The 13,628-nt window shown below is 41.8% G+C and overlaps 1 protein-coding gene and 1 long non-coding RNA gene across 3 annotated transcripts in view; one reads left to right on the forward strand and one right to left on the reverse strand.

Annotated features, from left to right (window-relative positions):
- LOC103163005 overlaps window positions 1–13,628 on the forward strand; it is a 166,898-nt gene that overhangs the window by 151,102 nt on the left and 2,168 nt on the right. The window lies entirely within an intron of this gene.
- Pik3r1 (phosphoinositide-3-kinase regulatory subunit 1) overlaps window positions 7,876–13,628 on the reverse strand; it is an 82,165-nt gene continuing 76,412 nt past the window's right edge. For both annotated transcript variants that reach the window (XM_027401585.2, XM_027401584.2), the window contains exons 15-16: window positions 13,159–13,329; window positions 7,876–12,023 (exon numbers count right to left, since the gene is read on the reverse strand). In XM_027401585.2, coding sequence (XP_027257386.1) covers window positions 11,834–12,023; window positions 13,159–13,329 — 361 coding nt within the window. In that variant the 3' untranslated portion in view covers window positions 7,876–11,833. The remainder of the gene's footprint in view (window positions 12,024–13,158; window positions 13,330–13,628) is intronic.

The following is a 13,628-nucleotide window of genomic DNA, read 5'->3' on the forward strand; positions in this document are numbered from 1 at the left end:
AACTTACTTTCTATTACCTTCCTCGGTGGTAGTACCTAGCTAAGAGCAGGACATTTGACAGAGCTAGGCAAAACTGTGCTTGTTTCTCCAAGTCATGTGTGCCCATGGGTTGGTGACAGCTAGAAACAAAGTTGATGAAGGTTCCTCAAAACAGTCCTGTGGGCAGAGCATCAATGGGTACTCTATTAGGCAAGGTTCTCTAGAGTTAACAGAAAGAAAGGGAATTTACTAGAATGACTTATAGGCTATGGCCCAGCTAATCCAACAATGGCTGCCTATAAAAGGAAGACTACATCTGGAATGAAATAAACCCAAATGACTGGACACACCTGTGAGGGACTTTTTATTAATTAAATCATTTTGAAATGGGAAGACCCACTCAAAGGTGGAAAGATAAACCTTTAATACAGATCTTTTGTGGTGGGAAGATCCACCTTTAATCTGGACTATTTTCATTTGGCAGCCTATATAAAGGACATGGAAGAAGGAAGTTCTCCCTCTTTACCTGCTTGTTCTAACACTCACTAGAAAGTCAATTCCTTCACTGGCAATAGAACCTACTTCTTAGGGTTTCCATTACATACTGAAAACCACTGGAGACATCCAGCCTCATGGACTGAACAACTACTGGATTTTTGACAACCAAGAACAGCCATCACAGGCACTGTGGTATCTTTTTCTGCCCTGCCCTGTCATAGATGGCTGAATGTGGTACAAAAGAGAGAGGCAGTAGCATGTGAGTACCTACCTTCAGTTCTGGCTCTAGTGAGAGTGATGTACAGATAGCCTGATGCTTGAATATTTTCTAGCATTTCCTTGCTAGTCCACTCTCCCCTCATACCTCCATTTCTTTAAGCTGGAGGGAGAGGAGAGATACTGTGAGACTCTCGTAAGCATTTAGATGCTTTATTTCCCAGAGATTTCTTCAAATGCCCTCCTTATCCTAATCTATGCTCACAAATATATGTAGTTACTCCTCAAAAATTCCATGAGCTGATAATATCTCTCTCCTTCAGACAATTTGGGCTTCCAAAGTTCATGGTTGTTACTAAAATGTTTCATTGAAATCTGTCATTATAAACGAATGAGGTAGTTTGAATAAGAATTGAAGTGTTAATCTAATTAATCTTAATCAATAAAAGAAATCAGGAGTCAAATATTGAGATCTGAGGCTGGTGAAACCCACAGAAACAGCTGACCTGAACAACAGGGAGCTCTTCGTCCCCAGACTGATATCTGGGATACCAGCATGGGACTGATCCAGACCCCAGGAACATGGGCTTCAGTAAGGAGACCTCAGAAATCTATGGGGCCTCCAGTAGTAGATCAGTACTTATCCCTAGCATAGGTGTGGAATTTGGGAGCCCATTCCACGGAGAGGGATACCCCCTGAGCCAAGACACACGGGGGTGGGCCTAGGCCCTATCCCAAAGAATATGATAGACTCTGATGGCCCCCTATGGAGGGTGATGACCTCACCCTCCCTGGTGAGCAGAAGGGATATGTGATAGATAGGGTTTTAGTTGGGGGGGGAGGTTATAGGTGAGGATGGGAGGGAGAGGGATCTGGGTTTGACATGTAAAACAATCTTGTTTCTAATTCAAATAAAAAAATCTGAAAAAAGAAAAATAATTAGGATCGGAACCAGGAGCAGCACCAATTGCTTCCTACCTCTCTCTCCTCCGTGCAAAAGGGCCAAGATCCTCTCTCTGCTCCACTGTATCACTTCCTGTTTCCTATCTGTGCAATCTACCAAACCTCTATGATTAACTAGTAGAGAGTTCTGCCCTCTGTCTCCAAGCAAGCTTTGTCAGAATACAAACAAAATATCACACAATATTGAATAGCCCCCATTAAGCTCATGTATTTGAGTGGCACTACTAGGATGTGTGGTTTGTTGGGGGTAGGTGTCTCTTTGTTGGAGAAAGTGTGTCACTGGGGGTGGGCACTGAAGTTTCAAAAGCCCTGTTCTCTCTCTTAGTCTATGAATCAGGAGGTAGCTCTCAGTTGCTTCTCAAGCACCATGCCTGTCTCTATCCTGCCATGCTCCCCACCATGATGATAATGGACTCAACCTCTTAAACTGTAAAGGAGCCCCTAATTAAATGTTTTCTTTTGTAAGAGTTGCCTTGGTCACAAGCAACTAGGACACTAAAACAATGAGTTAAAGAAGAAACAGGTGGGTAGTACTGTTGTCCTCAAAGGAAGTAAAAGTAATTAAATTAGAAAAGTATTGTGTGGAAGAACAGTGAACTATAGTACCACCTGAGGCTGAGCACCAGGCTGAGTTGATATATAGTGGGAGAGTATAGAGTCTAGACTTCATGGCACCAAGAAAAGTTGCACCAACTTTTTTTTTATGTACACTACAAAAGTAACATCAAGTGGCATGATATTTACTGCTGAGCCTTTGGCCCATGAGAGGACAGCATTCAAGCAGCAGACCCTGATTTTGCTGTTATTTCTTTCCCAGATGACCCTTAAGCAGGTTTTCAAGCCTAGCCATCAAAGCTTTCTACCACAGGTTGGATAAGAAAGCATCATAAAGAGAATTTACCTGAAAAAAATTTAAAGCAAAGAATATTGCACAAGGACCACTATCATTTACAAAGACCTCATGACAGACTCTTCAGGCAATGGGAAATGTTTATCTCCTGATATTTTAATAAGGTACTTATATGGGAGCATTAATATGAAGCTATTGTGTGATCTTTTTTTTTTTTCCTTTTTCTCGGCTGATAGAAGGCTAATGTTGCATTTCCCTTCAATTATTGGAATTTTCCCATAAAACAATAAGAATTGTTTTATTATCAATAATCTTCCCCTTTCCCTTCATTTTTTGTGTGTCTATTGTGTGCTAGGCATTTTTGTAAATCTAGAATACTTTAGTTTTTAGTATATGTGTTTAGTAATTAAATGTTTTTCAGAATAATTAATAGGCATCCAACCATGTACAGAGCAGTGGTTTTTAGTGTGTTGGCTTATGAGAAATCCAAGACTTTCATGCCAAAGATTCAATAAAAACAAAATAATATTCTAAATATAGGTATGAGTAATCATTAATATTTTCCATAATATATATAGTTTAAAAGTCAAGTAATTGATCCACCACATATCCAGCCCTATGTTAAGAGATACAGTAAATGAAAAGTGGGGAAATACAATTCTGTTTGATAGGGGAATATGAATAATGAGCATATTTATTGGCATTTGCTATTGAGATGCCAGTCATGTGCTAGGTACATTCTGTGTGGCATCTTGTTTGGCTTTTGCCTTCCCCCAGATACTCATAAGTCAGATGTCTACTATGAAATCAGTACTTAAGTGACTCTACCATGCAGTAGGGATGAAGATTTCTCATCTGGAATAAAAGGAACATGTGCAATTGAATACAGCCTATTTCTAATATGCCAAGGCAAAAGAGCCAAGGAAGGCCTGGCAACTGTCCCTGAAAAGGAAGGACAGTGGCCAGCCAGGAGTTGAATTGTATGATGTCAGCCATCTGAACTCCCTGCAACATGGGAGCCACAGATGGAGACATTTGTTTCTAGGAGTGAGTTCACTGTATTAGCTGGTTTTCTTGTTGCTAAGACCAAATACTTGACAAGGGGTAACTGAAGGAGAAGGGTTTTATAGTTTGATGGTGTGCAGCCTGTCATGACAGGAAGCTGGTCATATTACAGCTGTAATCATGAAGCAGAGTGGAATGGGAATGGGACCTGGCTATAAAAATCTCAAGGCCCACTCCCCAGGGATCCAACTTCCTCCAGTAAGGCTCAACCTCCTAAAGGTTCCACAGCCTTCTAAAACTATAGCACCAACTAGTTCTCTCTGCTCAAATGCGAACCCACAAGAGATATTTCACATTTAAACCTCAACACTCATAATGGAGATGGTGCCTTTGGCAGAACTTAAAACCCTTAGCATTATCTGCAGAGTATCAGGAGAAGTATAGAAATAGTGTCTCAATATGGTGGGTGAAGCCACCATGAGGAGTCTGTGGGCCCATTTTCCTTCACTAGGAGATATTTGAAGTGTCCCCTGTTCTGTAAACCTTTGCTTTTTCCTCCCTTGGCTATCTTTAAGCAAATTGTTCATTACTATTATACATCTTCAGACAACAGAGGACAGCTGTTTTAGTTTGCCTTCAGTAGAGGACTGACCTCTGAGGAAGGCAGCCATTTTCCTTCATCATCACAGGATGGAGCCCTGTCAGTGAAGTTTTGTTGAATGGATAACAAGCTGTCAAATTCTTAAACTCGTGAGCCCAGAGGGGGGAAAAAAAATCTACAGCCCTTAGTAACTCTTTAAAGCTACAAAGCTTGTGGTGCAGGGCCTCTCTGTAGATGACAGTAAACATGAGATGAAATGACCAGGGCATTTTCTCCATTGTGATAAAGTTCTCCATATTTTTTGGTTTGCGAAGGCTTGGGCAGTAAATCAGTGAGCTCTGAAATGAAAGCTTTATAAATAAATTGGTTCCAGTGGGCTAGTCCTATGGTGGATGGTGTATTTTCCAGTCACAGTGACAATTTTAATGAGCCGTCCCAGTGATGGATGGTGCTCTCATGGCACTCTGTCCTTAGCGTGGTGAGTGTTGGTCCTGGAGGTTCAGTGTCCTGTCCTTATATTACAGGCCAGATCTTTACATGTGTCAAGGCAGGTACAGCTTGAAGTTTTTTATTTAACAGCAAGTTAAGCCTGAGGCCGAGCTCATAATGTCTTGATTGAGTGCTGTAGAGGGAAGAGAGTTTCTCCATTTCCTTCTGGATACAGATAAGCAAGTGTGTATTGGTGGCTATTCATTTACCCCCTGCCCCATTTATTTTCCTTTTGAAAGTATCTCAGCGGTTTTCTGGTTAGCTGATTTATGACAGCAATATTCAGCTAGAGGATACAAAGTGCGATCTTTTGAGAAGATAATCTTAACTTTGGATAGGAAACAATCTATTTTATTTACTTATGCAAAATGTATCACAAGACTCTTATTTCAAGAGATGGCTTCAGAAACTGGTTACAAAGATCGTTTTTTGTTGTTTTGTTTTGTTTGTTTGAAAAAATGGACTCAACAATCAGGCCTTTAAAGATTGTACTTACCCACTGAACACCTAGAGCTATGGTTCTCAAGCTGTGGGTCACAACCCCAAACCTCTCACATGGGTCTCCTAATACTGTCAGAAGACACAGATAATTACATGATTCATAACAGTAGCAAAATTACAGATAAGAAGTAGCAATGAAAATTATCTTATGATTGGGGATCACCCCAAAATATGAAACTGTTTTAAAGGGTCGCGGTATTAGGAAGGTTGGGAACTACTGGCCTAGAGGATTTGGTAGGCCTCCACGCCTCCTGTTGTCAGATGATCAGAGGTCATTTTGAAATATGACACCTTAGAGAACTCAGGTGCCAGTTTGGGTTCACTTGGAAGGATGTCAGCAAGACTACCAGACTCCAGTTCTGCAATGCTGTCCCTCAGCCATCTTGCTGACAGTGCAAAGGGCTAACAGACATTCAGATTGACCGTAGCCCTGTAGTCACCAGTTATGCTTGTGGGCTCTAATTGTAGTTAGATTGTAACTGAAGTGTTGGGGGATGATTTCTCTCAATTCACCAAATTCCCTCTCTATATTCTAAAAAGAGGCTCAAGGGCCTGCAGATTCAGACTTTGACTGGATGGGTACATGAGCTGGCTAGGTTCCTAGAGCTGGTTAGAGGCAGCAGTAAGACCAACAGGGCCTCTCCCACTGCAAATTAGACCATTTCCCTTTCCCTGTGGAGTCCATACCATGAACATCCATTGTATCATGATGTAACATTTCTAGCATGTAGTAATGGTAATACTTGTTGATAAAAATACTAGAAGTACTCTGAAGAGGTGACATTACCATTTTCAACCCTTTGTACCCATGGAGAGTCTGCAGAGTTTGCTGGAGTATAGTGACAGCTCTACTCTTGAGTTACCAAGTGAGGGATGACATCTGGGAGTCGGCATTTCAACAAAGTACCAGCTGATGCTGATGGGCTCTGAGCAAGAGCATGTTATGTCAGGCCACTTGTCATTGGCCACCATGGTCTCCTTACCAGCTGTGTCACATTGTTCACTCCCGAGCAGGAAGAGTTACTGGTGACCCTTCTTTGAACTTCTCTGTGAAAGTTTTCATGGGAAGTCTTTAGATTCTGTCTTGAGGTGGGAGGGCTCCTTGGCTTTGAGTGAGATGGCCTTGGCACTCTACATTCTAACATGCTGCAAGATCTTGAATAAGTCACATCACACCTAGGCTTTTCTGGCCTCTAGAATGGGGGCAATATCTTCTAACTCATATATAATTGTTGGGGGATTAGTTTGGAGAAAATATAGGGAGAGTATAATGGCTAATAACCACATGGTGTGTCAGAGGCCAGTCATAGTAACATCTCAGAGACTCTGGGTCACAGATACAATGGCGGGTCCCTAAGATTAGCATGAATATGGAATCCCCCCCCACACACACACACACTTGTGACACCAGCACAACTTATTGTCATGATTGAAGGAAGGCTGTTGCAAACAAACCTATAGTGCAAGCTGGTGTAAAAGTAGCCTGGGCAGTACCTGAGATCTGACAGTTGTTATTGGCATATATATTGGCATATTATAATGTTTTTTTTTCTGTAAAAGTTTGCTGTATTACAGTAGCAGTAGCCCCAGATAGCTCAAGTTCATGTGTCTTGACTCTATGCCTCACCTACTCTCCCATTCTTCAGTCGCTTTGGGCCCTAGGGACCCATAGGTACATGCCACCATAGCCCAGGTGTAGTGTAACAAGCTATGCCATCTACATGCATGGAAACATGCTCTATGACATTCACACAATGACAAAATTAAACAGGCATTCCATTTTCCAGAATGCATCCTTGCCACTAGGTAATGCATGTCAGTGTTTCTCCCAGGCAGAATTAAGTAAGTAGAATTACTCAGCAGATGAAAGGGTTCAGAAACCAAAAAAGAGGCTATATTGGGAAAACAAGGGGTTAGGAGCAGCATGAGACTGCAGACATTTGGAAGACTTGACCAGAGCCTGGTCTGAGAGCTGATGTACAGGATGTCATTCACACCTGAAGGTACTGAAGGTGTACTGAAAACCCATACAGCAGAAACTGCAGCCCTGGAAGAGACTTGCTCATGGAAACCAGAGGGGACAGTATCCAGAGAATGAGTTCTAAGATACCACAGAGCTAGGAAAAGGCAGGACATGAACCTCAGAGCTACTGCCATGCCTAACATGCAGCAGCCATTGTTGGCATGGCAGTAAATGTGGGTTCTCTCACCTAAACTACTACGTTATGTCTTCTTGTCTAGCAGCCTCATAGTGGGACCTACATATATACATACACAGTAGTGTGGTCACAGGTTCACCTAGCAGGAAATGTCAGTGGGGAAGTCTTTTAACAGTAAGAGCTACTTCTTGACCAGTCGTTAAAGCAAACTGGCTTTAGGGGAGTAACTTGGCCCTATTTATAGCCTCAAGTCACACCACTGCATTCTGGTTTTGTACCATGAGGTTAGATTATCCAGTTACAAAAGACAAACCAGAAGCCATCAAAAACCATAGGTATTAGTAGCTAATTGTTAAGGTTGGGTGGAGGATGGGAAGGATGGAGAAAAATGAGCCTTTTGTTTTTAAATAGCAAAAACATGCCTTGAAATGCTATCACCCAGAGGTATTCATTTTTACCATTTGAACATTAAGATGCTACATACATAATATTGAGCACATCCAAGTGATCAACTTGTACCTTTTGTTTATAAAACTGGGTTGGGATAATGCAACAAATGGGTTGGTGGGAATTTAGAAATGTCTCCGGTGAAAACTAAAATTTCAAATGGAAACTTAAGTTTCAAAACAACCTTTATTCTGTTTGAGGACCTAATACAATGCATTAAGCAACTTAAAACAATACATAGCTTCACTGAATCTATAACTTGAACAAAATGTCAAGGAGGCACACTCCCTCCCCCCACCCCAGTTGCCTTGTAAAGGCAAAATTACAACTGACCATGACATCCTCCCTCTCGTCAAAAGACCAACTTTATTTTATCAATGTCATATAAACAGATTTGTAAAAACATTGAACAGAGTGTAGCTTTAAAAAATACACACATATAAATGAGGGTGGGGTTTTTTTTTTGTTTTGTTTTGTTTTGCTTTTTATTTTTTTCTTAAATAGCAGCATCCTGGGCAGCCAATGCTATCTCATGGTGACAAGTTCGGTGTGAAGTTGGAGAGTCTGTTCAATGAGCCACATTCTCCCTACCCTCACTACTAGTTATTTGATATATAACTATAGATTTTTGTAAAAAAACAGGAGAATTTGGCATTTTGGAACTTTGTCCCATGTGAGGCATTGTGCTTTTAACTGCCCCTTTCTTAAATGACCCTAAATTCAAACAGACAGCAACGCCCACTTTTCCAACTGACTTAGATACCATGCATTGCAAAAGCACAGTTGGGAAAACCAGCAGGAACCTTCTCCCAATAAGAAACAACAGTAGGACTTCCCAAACAAGTTACTAGCTCTTAACCAGATATGTGACAAAGGGATTGGTTCCTCACACTGACAGCTCACAGAAACACACTCTGACTTGACAACACTGAAAACAAATATATGTCAGGTAAGCAAGACATTCAGACCTGCTCCCTGAAAGGGCGTAGCTTCTAAAAACAGAAAAATGTCAAATGATGAACTTCTCACTTTATTTGCCAACAATGTTCACCTTTACAAGACAAAACGAAGCAACATCAAAGGAAAAAAAAAACCCACACACATATACAAGACTGTACTAGACACCTGCTTGTTAGGTATTTGAACTCGACTGTGGATCTGTGTGGCTGAAAGGTGTACTGAAAACACAGTCCATGCACATATACATATATACATATATCCAGGGCCGTGAAGTTGTCAAATGTTGCAAACATATGCTTGCTGCCTTTTCATGTGGTTATGACCGCTCTGGTGTGGGATATGTGGTCCCAACCCCCCCACTGCTTTAGTCTAGCTCAGCCTTTCAGCAGCTTAGTGTCTGGCTGTCTTTAGGATGTGACAGTTGGTGAGAAAAGCTATGTGGGGATGCTTGCATATCAGGAGTGCTGTATCCATCTACACTCATGAACCACTCAATAGATGCTACTGGATGACTGCCTTGATGATCACAGAAACTTAGTAATCAGACTTCTCTAAGGACTGACTTGGTGGCATACTAACCTGTCATCAAAAAGGCACTCAGCAGGACAGGTGCGACACAGTTCACTATTGTGTAGAAAAATGACTTCTGCCTTCTGACTAATGGAAAATCTATTGTACCAAAGTCTGTGAGATGAGACATTTTTTGCAAGTCATCTTGCAAAGAGTGTTGAAGAAAAAAAACACTAACAGAACTTGGAATGGCTAATCTCAGATCTATTTTAAAAATTAAAATGAAAGTTATGTGTATGGGATAGCATACATGATGTGCTACTTAAAAAAAAGAAAAAAAAAGAATGGAAGAAAAAAAGAAAGCAACTCCAACCACAACCTAGCTTACAAACAACTATTAACTGTTCAGTCTTATGTGGCATGGCAGAATGCTACCATGGGAGGTTGCAAAGCCCAGAGTAAACCCAGGAAATCATCAATTGCCTGTCAGTAAGGACTCAGTCAGGTTAGAAGGGTCAAGTTTGCGGGCTCACAGTCTGGCTGACCAACTTTTGCTTGTGAGGATGAGCAATGGCTTCATAGGAAGAAAAACAATACATTCTACAGACCATTAACCCAGCCACCAGGCTGCAAATTCCAAAAGATGAAAACAGCAAAAAACAGTGGGTATGTCTAATATTGAGAAAGGGGAAATGAAGCTGAAGGTGCTCTTTGAATCTACAGGGCTGTGACCATGACTTTGGTTAGCTTCCACTCTTCACAGCACATGACAATTCCCAATGAACACACCAGCTTTTGCACATGCACATCAGGGTAGCGAAACTTGAACACTTGTCTTAAAGATGCCACCAACTGCTCCTTTTCCTCACCATCGAGTACAACATGCACAGTGATGTGAATGAGAAGAACTGCCATTTGCATTTCTTTTCACCATTTCTACAAAGCATAGTGACCATCTACTTGCACGTTCTACAGTGAATGGAGAGCTAGGAAGATAACAAAGCCCAATCGAAAGGATTGCTTTTCAGATCACGCTTTTGTTGAAACGAATGGTGGCTGGCTGCTGTGACTAACCCAATATTAAAAGGAGAAAGAACACATCTTCTAAATGCAGAGATTCAATCTTGAGACCAGTGTGTTCAACAACAACAACAAAAAGGGCACATTCCAGGAACCCCAAAACAAACTCAGCACTTCTTTCGTGAGAACAGAGATGCTGGCCAGCTACGCTGCGATGGAGTTAGAGTAGGTCTGGAGTTGCTGTTAATTAGTAATAACTACCAAATGGAGACAAAGCAGCCTCACTTCTCCCCTTCTCTGGAATCCCCAGAAAGTGCACACCACCTTACCTGCTCCCCTCCCGCCCCTCCCACCTGTTACAACCCATGGCTACCTTCCCCTCCAGATTCAAGAAGTTCACAATTCATTAGGAAACAAACATTGCCAGGTACCGTATTTCAAGAGTCTTAAAACAACACTGTTGGACTCAGCAATACTTTGTCACATCATATATCATTTTCTTTTTCTTTTTTATTGAATAAAGCAGCTTCAAAGCTTATCAGGCCCTGCCCAACATTTAGTCAAAAAAAAAAAAAAAAATCTGTTATGAACTTTTTAACCTTGGGCTAACAGCCAAGTATTCTGTACAAGAAAAACTGTAAAATATTTCATAGTTTTAATTCTTAAGCCATTTTCCTTTCTGGCATCCTGTACATTTCTTAAGAAAAAAAAAGTAAGAATAACAAAACAAATATTAACAAAAACGAGGGACAATATTTTCAAGCAACAAAAACCGGGGCATGAGGGAAAGCTTCTTCTGAAGGTGTGTTTGAAACTGGTAACGACGTAATAAAAAGTAAGAATTGCATAGCGCTGCACGTTTAGCCTTCAGCAAAACAAAACAGAAGCTATTTGGTATTGATACAAATCCATCTATTTGATAGTTAGTCACCCAATAATATGTACATATTTTATATACTGAATGTCATTTTAAGTTCCCTTGTCCACACTCCTTTATTCTGTTTGTGGGTTGTTGATTTGACAAGTTTTAAGCAAAACGTTTTCTGGTGTTTTTGTTTTTCCTCCGAACATACTGCATCAATGTTCTCTCAAAGTGTCCTGTGAGAGCAGACATGCCTCTCCGCTTCACATCATTCGTTCATTAAAAAGGAAGTAACCCACAGTGCGACGTGTCTGGGTTCACCACACCCAGCGACACCCAGGCTAAACCAGGCTGGACCAAGCGGTCCCAGGCCCAGGCTCTTCAGCCCTGTCTACCTTCTGGTCTCCAAAGTTCCAACTTGTAGCTGGTAAAGCTTCAGAAAACATTAACAAGCACCATGGTTAAAGGCCTCTTTGTCCCTGCACGGAGAGATTTTTGCATTTCTTTTTCTCTGTGTGTTGGTGTATGTTGTGGCTTTAAATTAAAAAAGAAAGAAAAAGGATAAGGTTAGAAATGTCTAGTCATCCAACAGCCCTAGGCGGCCGTGTCTTCCCCGACTTCTTTTTGTCCAAGAAAGCTCTAGTCCCACGTGCAGACAGCCGGCTTCGTTTCTGCAGCTCAGTTCACAGGTCGGGCTGGAGAGGAGCCCTTTGCTTCCCAGAGGCCTTGGGTGGCTTGAAGGTGAGGAACTGGATCCGAGGGTGGCGCGCGCTTCATCGCCTCTGTTGTGCATATACCGGGTATGCTAGTGTGACATTGAGGGAGTCATTGTGCTGCACGAGGGAGGTGTGTTGATAATGTAGCACCAGCTCCTTCAGGGAGCTGTACAGGTTGTAGGGCTCGGCAAAGCCATAGCCAGTGGCAGTCTTGTTGATTACGCAATGCTTGACTTCGCCATCTACCCTGGAAGGGGAGAGAGAACAAAAAAGTCTTTGGAGCTGGTCTCAGACAAACAGAATGCTGCAGGGTTTTTTTTTTTTTTTTTTTTTTTAACAAAGCCAGTCATCATGGATGGGCACAGTGAATGGGTCTGTTTCACTGCTGGAGAGCCAAAGCCCCAAAGCCACAGTAAACTATTAGTGCTGCTTTTACTGGTCAAGTCACACACACACACACACACACACACACACACACACACACACACACACACACATTTGGGCCTGCTTCCCTGGACTGTTAAATGGCTTAAAGGCGGGGGAGGCACAACATATGTATTAGGGTTCCTATGAGACAAGAGATGAGTGCTTAACAGATGTGTGGCTACATGTCACATGCTGCAAGTGTGGGACAAATGGCAGTTTCCAACCTCATAGGTGCTGGTATTGCTGTCTCTGTGAGACCTCATGCTAACTTTCCTCGGGTTATAATCGACAGGTCTCGTTCAGGCTCTCCTTGAAATGTTATCACAACTCTCTATCTTGGCATTTATTCTGAATTCTTCTATTCTCTCGTCTTAACTAAAAATTCTCCCTCTGTGGGTCTTATAGGAATTATTTTTAAATGAAGCAGTGATAGACTATAAGGTACTTTTAGTGTCTATCCACACAAGAGAACATTGTTTCTCTGTCCCGATGATGCTAGTGAATCCAAAGCCATTGTTCTTCTTTTGTTTGACTTAGGGTCTCCATATACAGCCTGTACTAATCTCAGTCACTGAGTGCTAGGATTACAGACATTATGCTCAACCTTCCAATTACTTTTCAAGGTACTCCTGAAACTATTGTGCAATAAAAAGGAATTGGGCCTCAAGACAGAAATATGCCTCCTTTGGGGTATATCTCTGCATGATCTCAATGGGGTCCTTCCTCTTCTTGCTTTGGTCAATCCCTGAAGGGTTACTTTATGTTCAGTGATGTTCTCCCAAAAATGATTAAAGGCGTGCGCCACCACCATCCGGCTCTGTTAGGTTCTTAAGAGATTCATCTTTCTGTCTAGACCATAGCATATGATTTTTTGAGGTTAAAACTTTTTTTCAGATCCTGATCTCTAGTGAACAAATGAATGAAATATAACGAGTAATTTTTCTAGAGTTACTTACACTACAGAGCAGGCATAGCAGCCCTGCTTACTGCTCTCCCGGACAAGAAAAGTGCCATCTCGCTTCCCCCGTAATAGATTCTCAGCTTTGTTTCGATTGCTGCTGCCAACATTCCATGTCTTTTCATCGTGGTGGGGCAGGTCCTCTTCATCTTCTACCAGTGAGTATTGGCTACAGAGGCAAAAACGGAGGTTTGTGAGTCAAGGGGGTGGAAGCCCAGCCTGCCCCCAAGTTCTCCTTCCGAGCAGGCGACTCAGCATCCTCACTACCTCTCCCCCCCACCCCCTGGAATGGCTAGCAAAAGTTATTATTATCCCCACTTTCAAGTCGGCAATCACCCTTAGGTACCTGGGCAGAGGGCAAGGACAGTATTAAGAAGATTGCCAGTTCTCAGATAATTCATACTAAATATATACTTAACCTTCAAAATATACTAAATGTAATTGTTTTATACTCATCGTTCCAAAAAT

Source organism: Cricetulus griseus, chromosome 2 (assembly GCF_003668045.3).
Source record: "Cricetulus griseus strain 17A/GY chromosome 2, alternate assembly CriGri-PICRH-1.0, whole genome shotgun sequence".
In the NCBI taxonomy this organism is placed as follows: Eukaryota; Metazoa; Chordata; class Mammalia; order Rodentia; family Cricetidae; genus Cricetulus; species Cricetulus griseus.